Source organism: Argiope bruennichi, chromosome 8 (assembly GCF_947563725.1).
Source record: "Argiope bruennichi chromosome 8, qqArgBrue1.1, whole genome shotgun sequence".
NCBI lineage: Eukaryota > Metazoa > Arthropoda > Arachnida > Araneae > Araneidae > Argiope > Argiope bruennichi.
In genome coordinates, this window is record NC_079158.1 from 52,557,169 (window position 1) to 52,566,393 (window position 9,225).

The following is a 9,225-nucleotide window of genomic DNA, read 5'->3' on the forward strand; positions in this document are numbered from 1 at the left end:
GGGACGCGAATCCAACGCTCTACAAACCAGGTTATCCCAACCTAGTGAACATGTTTAGAAAAATACATGTTAACAACACAAAGAAAAGAAAGATACAATGGCAGACAAAACATCAACCTTGCCCATTGCACAATAACGCTTTGTATAAGGATAAATCAATCTATAATTTCTAAATGCATGCATTTTTTTATTTATTTATTTATTTTTGCAGTATTTTTAAATTAAAACACAATTGTTTATCATCTTGAATCAAAAACTTGTCACGCGGTATTCACAAAAAATATTCCAACATTCGTTGCCTATCCTTGAAACTTTAGACAAAATTTGAGAGATAAGCAAGGCACAAAAAATTATTAACGTTTTACGAGTTTCACTTTGCCCACGTTTTAATACTTTTTATAAGTCGGCTTCATCCTGTTCAAGTGGAAATATCACTTCATTTTTATCACTAAACGGTTTTTTCAGAACACGTTATCTTTGGAAGTAAGGCTTGGAAATGTTTCCAGACTTCCAAGAAAGAAAACCTATTATCAGCAATGCATAACTAAAAAGACAAGAAAATATCCAAAGATCGCCGACGGGTACATCGGCTCAAAACCATTTCTAAAACGATACACACCTAACGGATTGAGATAAGTTGAATGTACAGGAGCGGTAATTTGATCGTTCCAATATTCATTGGAAACTCATAATGGCCTTATTAGAGAATTCAAATACAATGTTTTTCGTGCTTTTGATGCTTGGAATGACAGGTAAAATAATATATCATTATATTTTGCGAATAATCTTCTTTCTAAAATTGTTGTAATATTCATAATATATAATCTTATTCTATTTGCGTTTTTGTCAGTTGAAATCCTTCTTTAAGTTTCTAATAGTATTTATAGTATATATTAATAATTTAGCGACTAGCATGCTTAAGTATCAGATTATAATAGCTTGTTAAAACTGAGGAATATTAATAATTTCACATTGGTTCTATATATTGAGAAAGTGAACCTCTCAAATGGAGTTAAGTCCAGAGACATCGTAAACGTAATTATCCGAGTAATACATCTTCCAATTGTCTGACGTCTTTCAAAATATACAGTAACTTCACTTTTTTATTCTTCATGAAAACTGCTCTAATAATATATAAAATTTTTCCTCTTTACCTTCCGATAATTTAAGATAATAACACGATTAAATATTTTATGAACATTGTCTGAATTCCATTGTTATAAGGAAAAATGTTGTTGAAAATTTTGACAAAAAAATTGTCAAAATTTAGAAAAAGAATTTATTATAGGATATCATTAAAAAGTTTCAATTTTTTAAAATTTAAAAACTGTGTAATATTCATTTTGCGCCATGATATTTTTGGAAGTTATATTAAAAAGATGTTACAACCTAATATTCTATTTAATTAAAATCTAATTCAACGATTTCAAAAAAAGCTCCTTCAGACATATACATTTCCCTTTCCAAAAGTGTGTTTGCACAAAATTTTGAAAATTTCTATATCTATCAAACGATCTCGGATGGAAAGCCCAATAGCGCACATTCGATTTTATTATTAATAGAGATGTATAAAAGTTTGTTTGATTTCCTGTATTATCTTTTTATATTAAATATTGAATATATTAAAGGCCCATAAAATTCCTGACATATTAAGTTATTATTATATCAAATTCTAATAAGTAATTCAATAAATTCAGTTCAAGAAACTAATCAGCTTCTACAAAATCGTTATATATATATAAAGCTTTAAAAATACAAAATTATGAGTGTTTTTAAACTAAGCCTATTGATAAGTAGATGGATGATGTGAACAATGCTTATAGAACTATAGATAATAGAGAAAAAACTATTTTATAATATAAGCAAAACATAATATATGTTATAAATGAAAACATAGTTTAATATAGTTTATATTAAACTATGTTATTATATAGAGTTAATAATCCAATTAAGAGTGGACTTAGTCATGCAATTGATTCATTGTTATTTCTTGAATATAATGCAAAAAATAAAAGAAGATAAGGCACATCTATAGCTAAATAATATTTTTTGTTCCTTTGAATTATTAATTCTAGAGTTAAAATATACCAAAATACAATAAAAGCAAAGATGATATACATTTTTTTTTAAATAGATTAACCTTCTTTTGCCTTAATAATTTCTTCATGGATTCCATCCCTTTTCATTTGAATTTTGAAAAAATTTGTCTTAGACATCAAACAAATGCTTCTTTATAATATACAAACTTAGAAGAACACTAAAATTTATGTATTCTAAATGGTTCGATCTGGGGAACGTATGTTACATGAGAGAAGACAAAGAATTTTCTACACTCAAAGGAAAATATGGCACATAATAGAAGAGAAAGAAGTGCTCACTACCTACCCTAATAAAATAAAAAACAACTTTAAAAAAAATGCATATATACAAGCGATGAGGAGAAAATAACAACAGTAAACAGAACAGCGGTATCTGGTGTAAGAAGCATAAAACACTGCAATTTTATAAGCTCTTATTAAAAATGTGTGGATTGAATTTAGAAACTTCGAAAAACATCTGGATCCTCTAGACTTTATTTTTGTATTTTTTTTTTTTTTTTTTTGTTATTGCCTTCTTTCTGTATATTTTTAAAATTGTAAGTGTAAATTTTGATAATTGCACCTTTCTGAAAGAAATCTTATTGAGTTTCATCTTCTAAAGTGAAATAATCTAGTTGGTAATGTTTTATGTATTTCGAACCAGAAGATTGTTTGTTTGATTTATCTGCCTCGTCATCACTTTATCTAATTAAAAATGTCTGCTGCATTCCGTGGAGGTCGATGAAGCAATTTATAAAAAGAATGAAAATCATGCCGAAAATATTATCATATCAAAAATCATCATTTATCTTATTTTCATAAAAAATGTGTCGTGTCTAAATCAAGTTTAAAGTCACAAAATACAAAAAAAAAATTATACAAAATTACAATTACATTAAATACAAATTAAATATGAAATACAAAATTAAAACAAAAAATATATTAAAATAATACAAAATACAAGATACTTCCAATAAAAATAAATTCTCAAAAAAATTATACAAAATTACAATTACATTAAATACAAATTAAATACTAAATACAAAATTAATACAAAAAATTATATTAAAATAAGGCAAAATACAAGATACTTCCAATAAAAATGAATTCTCAAGCAAATCTTGGATATTATATACTTTTTTTTTTTTTTTAATTCTCTTCTACGGGGAATACCAGGGAAAAGTATCGTAATCGTCAAAAACTCAATGTCAAGATTTTGAAGGATCTCCCTATTTAAGACGTCTGTGAGTTTCAAAAGTTTTCTTTTTACTATCTACTTTATCGTATACGAAGTATAGAGAAAGTATTGTAGTATAGAGAAAGTATTGTATCAAGTATAAAGTATAGAAAAAGTATTGTAGTATAGAGAAAGTATTGTATCAAGTATAAAGTATAGAAAAAGTATTGTATCAAGTATAAAGTATACAGAAAGTATTGTATCAAGTATAAAGTATAGAGAAAGTATTGTATCAAGTATAAAGTATAGAGAAAGTATTGTATTCAAAAAATTCAAACACGAGATTTTGATAAATATCCAAGTTTTAGACCTCCCTCAGTTTGAAAAACACATTGGTAGAAAATATCTGTCTATGTGTGACAAAGATAATTCAAAAACGTTTTGAGCTAGATGGATGAAATTTGGTATTTCATCTCTAGAAGTGTAGCTTGGTGTCAACTTTTTGTTTCAATTGGTTAGGAAGAACGCGTCTAAAATCCAAATTCGATTTTCGAGTATTTTTAACCGCATATTAGGGATTAATATCCCAAAACTCGCCAAGATCGCACGATATATTCAATAAAAATGCTAAATTCATGCCAAAAGTTAATATTTCGCAATTATTATACGCCAATGCTACATTATCTGAGATGAAACTTTTATTAAAGTTTTTACGAGAAAGTTTTGGTCAGACTGGTTTGAATATAGGTTGGCTATTTGTGAACACGATACTTCAAAAGCCTTTGAGCTACATGGATGAAATTTTGTAACTGATCTGAACACTAAATTTGTAGATTTCTATCAACTTCGAATTAAATCCATTGAAATCTGTTAGCATAATTGTATTAAAGCAAATGAACAGGATATCAACAAAGCGTGTAAAGCTAGAAAAAGGATAAAACTTGGTACACAAACTTGGCATATAATGAGTTGATCAATATCAAATTTTGATTGATTGTCTATCAGTCTGTACATTTGCACGCATGTAAGAAAATAACTCAAAAAACAAAGGCTTAGGTCAGTGAAATTGAGTATGTGATCTGGCAACTAAAATAGAATATCTGTGCCAAATTTTAGTTCCAATATGTCAACGAGAATGTTTCCCAAATACTTAATAAGCTTTTTCTATTGTACTACGAAGAACAAAAGGCTCATGTGAGCGATTATGAGAAAAAGAAAGATGAGACCTCGTGGTGTTCATGATTTTCCTAAAGATCCACAACGTTCATGCTAGAGAGAGCAAGAGATAAGATCTTTATTAGAGTGTTGCCACTCCTAATAAGTTTTATATTTCCTGTTTATTTTCATTTTAGAGTTTGTGCTGCATCTTATTACAGCTTGGAATCTGGCAATCCAGTTTACTAATTTAAGAAGAATATGTTGTGTTTGCTTTAAGAAAGAAACTTTTACGTTACGTTATTTCATCTCTTTGATGTACGGATCATTTGATCCCTTTCAGTCCACTTCATCTGTAAATACACGGATACGTTTCTCTCATCATTATGTAAATAGCTTCATGAAACTTTCTGTCTTGTGTTGTGAAAAAATAAAATGATTCCAAAACGAAAGTAAAGTCCCGAGTCAAAACATAGAGAGTATGAGAGATATATTAAAAGAAACGAATCCTGTTAATTACATTAAAGGCTGAATTGCAAAAACCCATCTTGTAACTAAAGATATTAATATCTGTTTTGTTGCATATCAATATAAATGAGATAAAAAAAATCTATTACTTATCAATAGAGAATAAAAGTTAAAAATCTATTACATTAGCAAATGTATAAAAAAAATTTAAAAATTTATTATAGTTTAATTTTAAAAAAAATTACCAAAGTAGGGTCACTGAAAGGTTAATTTATTTTTAATTTTAAAATTGTATAAAAATAATTATCGGACAATAATGGATTTTGTGATTTAGATACTTTTATACTAGACGTTTGTGTACAAGAGTCAATGAACCAAAGGTACTTATCGAGACAAAGTTATGAAATGGGATACTGCAAAGATGTTGCCTGTATGTCTAAGAGAATTCACATAGAGAAATTTTTAATACCGAAACTAGATTCTGTTACTTTCTACATTATGTTCAAAATCTTGTCATTTTTTACAATTTAGTTATGATCTCTTGCAATCGATACAAGGATTTGAATAACTCAATACACTAATCTGTAATACCGCTTTTATGCCGTGCTTTCTTCACTATACTTTGAAGCACAAAGCGCTCATATGAGGAATTAAGACAATAAAAATACGAGCCATCTTGTAGAGGAGCTCATATCTTTGATAATAAATAGAAAGATGAGATACAGATAGATTCTTAATGCATGTTGAATAACTGATACCACAAACTGACAATCTTGGCGACTATGAAGCTAAAGAAAAAGGAGATTTCCCTGTTATGTTACCCTCTTTTAGAAAGCTACATAAGGCGAGAGGCTCACTTAATGAATCTCTCTTTCTCTCTCTCTCTCTGAAAATTAAGTTCGCAGATACAGCTGTGAGCTGCGGATGCTACTCTTATCACTGTTATTTAGTTATCGATTTGCTATCTGTTTATGTCTTTGGTTTCTACAAGTACTGTTCTTTATGTAAATCTTAGCAATGTTTTTGCTACCCATTCTTCATGTTTTCTGAGACATTCGTGGAATAAAGTGTAATTTTCTGTTATCCGGCTTGTTGGGCTTCTTGGAATTATTATCATCCATCGAATAATTTCCATCACGACATCAATTTACAACGCCTTTCCATACAACTTTGAAATATTAAACGTTGAAAACGAAAGCAGTTGGTTTCGCATACATTTTCGCTCACCATAATAGTTACTTTAAAATTTTTCTATATAGCATATAATAATATAATAACATGAATAATGTAAAAATATTGGCTTAATTAAAATATATTTTAATTATATTGAAGTCGAAACAAAAAAAATGTAAGAAATTGTTTATATTTCAGAACTAGTTTCGTTAGTTAGATGATTTGTATCTTGCGCCGACCATGATTGTTTGGCTTTATGTACCGATATATTAAAAAAAGCAATAATAATAATAATCGTAAAATTTCATCGCGTTATAAACCATGTTTCAACATATTTCAGATAAATTCCACTATTATCTTCTAGTTTGTTTGGGTTTTTTTTCCTTTTGTTTCATTTTTTTTTTTTGGAGTGCTTGCTATTATTGTTTTTAAAAACACTATAAATTTAATTTCTAACTTATTTATTAAAACTTTTATTTTCAATATTATTAAAAACATTTAATTTAAATTTATTTGTTCCTTTATATTTAAAATCAATTTCTGATCATTTATAATGTATGCATTTTGGAAACTGCCAAATATTTTTTTTAAATCTTTACTACTATTTTTACTTTAAAATTTTATCTTACCTTTAAATTTATTCATTTTTAGAATCTACTTTTCTAAATTCAAATTTTTGAATAAATTCAGTGGCGGATATAGGTATTTTAGGGTCCTAGGCAATGCATATTATGAGGCTTTTCTTTTAATAATGTAGTCGATGTAATTTCACATTTCAGAATATTTTTTATTGTGTTAACGATATAATTTAATTTAATATTTTCTATTTTATTATTGTTCATTTTTAATTGCTTTTATTATCTGTGAGGATGACTCCAAAATGACTGGCGTCACTTTTGTGCGCAAAATTATTGAATCGGATATTCAGTTTTATAAATATTCTGTGGACATAAAAAAAAAACACGTTGGAACTTGATGAATTGAGCTTGTTAATGTATTAATATTATTCTAATATTTTATCAGTTACAGAATTTGTATTTTTTTTTACAAGTTTATTGCTAAGAAAATAAATTATCGAAATCAATATATTTGCGGCCCTCTTTGAGTCCATTGGTCCTAAGCAATTGCCTAGTTTGCTAGTAGGAAATTCGTCATTAGATAAAATCAGATTTTGATATGGACGAAAAACGATTCGAATTAGACAAATTCTAACGAATAAAATAAAATTTTGATGGATGCTTCTTAGCGTCAATCTTTGACGTAACTTTTCATGAATATAACTGAATCTGAAGAAGTAGAAAATACTTATGATTTTAGTCATTTCATACTTTACTTGCTTAAATTTATTTAAGGTGACGACTTGAATATAATTATTTTTTTTGTAGGCATATGTCATCCTAAACAAATCTTTATTATTTATATTTTTAGGCATCAATTCAGTAAAAACTTACTCTGATTTGGACAAAAGATTCCCTGTCCTTGATGATGAACCAGAATATTATGACATGTATTATGACGTACCATTTGAATATGGCCCATATGACGATTATACTGATTTCGCATCCCATGAAACAACTAATTCAAAAAATAAGACTGGTGATAAAATTTTAAATGATGCTGGAGCCCCAGATGAAAATTTGAGGCCAGAAACGAAACCTGACACTACCGAATTATCCTCAACTAGTACACATGCTGATGGAAAGACTAACTCCTTCGCAGCAACATCTCCAACAATTTCGACTTCTCCAAAATCTGCTACTACTACAAATTCTTCTACAAGTGATAATACAACTGCAAGTAGCACCACAACAACTACAAGCACAACTCCAGCAACTACTAGTACCTCAAAGTCACCTACAACTTCTGCAAGCCATGCAACTACTAGTTCTACAACTCCAGCAACTACTAGTACCTCACAGTCACCTACAACTTCTACAAGCAATGCAACTACTAGTTCTACAACTCCAGCAACTACTAGTTCTACAACTCCAGCAACTACTAGTACCTCACAGTCACCAACAACTTCTACAAGCAATGCAACTACTAGTTCTACAACTCCAGCTTCCACAAGTACCGAATTATCATCTACAACATCAATTAGCAGTACACACACAACTGAGCACAGTAACACGACTACTGAAACTGCATCCACACCAACTGAAAGCACAACTACCGTACACACTTCTGTTACACCCAGTTCCACTACGGCAGAGCCATCAACTGATACATCATCAACAAGCACAATCCCACCTACGAAGAAGCCGCCTATGCCTAAAAATATAATTGCAGCGATTGTGGTCTGTTGTGTTATAGCAGTAGTAATAATTGCGATAGCAGTTTACTACTTTGTGAGACGAAGGCGTGAAAGATTATTATACGGTGACAGACAACCTTTAGCGACCGATTCTTCGTAATTTATATAAATAATGTTGTGTTTCTTTCCGCGTTTGATGAAATTATAGATTTTATGTTGATATCGATTAATATCTATTTCTATACATTTTTATGGAGATTTGCTTCTTAAAATCAATAGCTTTTGAGAATGCGCGCATTTTTTATACATGTAAACATTTAGTTTTGCTATTTTTTTAGAAATTTAATTTCAGTAAGAAATTATAGATATGTATAAAATAAAAATAATTAGGTTTATATTAAATTGATTTTGTTCCTTTTTTATATAGTACTGTCTTCAGGTGAACTAGAGATGATAAAAACGCGTAGCTGATTTGGAATTCATGGTACCAATACAGAATCTTCATTCAACTGAAAAAAAGTTGGATTTCAAAACAAATACAGCAAAAAAAAAAAAAAATTCTACAGGGTGCTGCAAAGACTATTTTTTTACTGAGATATTATTAAATAAATAATCAGAATTTTAGCAAGAAAGAGTATGTTATTTGAAGGTGTTTATACTTCGTTAATCGCATGTTTTTTCTTCAAAGAAATGTGCTCATGTTGTATCCATAAAATACACCAGTACATATTATTAGCATTAATAAATAATATAGATATAAAACACAATTTAAAGTAGACGCAAACAAAAACACAATACATTTTTTTTCCGAAACAAACTAGAAATATAGCAAAAAAAAAACAAAAAAATCTTCTTTTTTTTTTTTCAGGCATAGCATTATCTAATCATTGTAGAAAAAAAGTAATTGTGTGTTTTTCAGA

At 28.6% G+C, this 9,225-nt stretch overlaps 1 protein-coding gene across 1 annotated transcript; it reads left to right on the top strand.

The window, feature by feature from the left end:
• The first annotated feature begins 518 nt into the window (after positions 1-518).
• Positions 519-8,855, top strand: LOC129980527 (uncharacterized). Its single transcript, XM_056090869.1, has 2 exons — positions 519-752; positions 7,480-8,855. Exons 1-2 carry the CDS (start codon positions 692-694, stop codon positions 8,463-8,465), a joined length of 1,047 nt encoding a protein of 348 aa, XP_055946844.1. The 5' UTR covers positions 519-691; the 3' UTR covers positions 8,466-8,855.
• Positions 8,856-9,225: the final 370 nt, after the last annotated feature.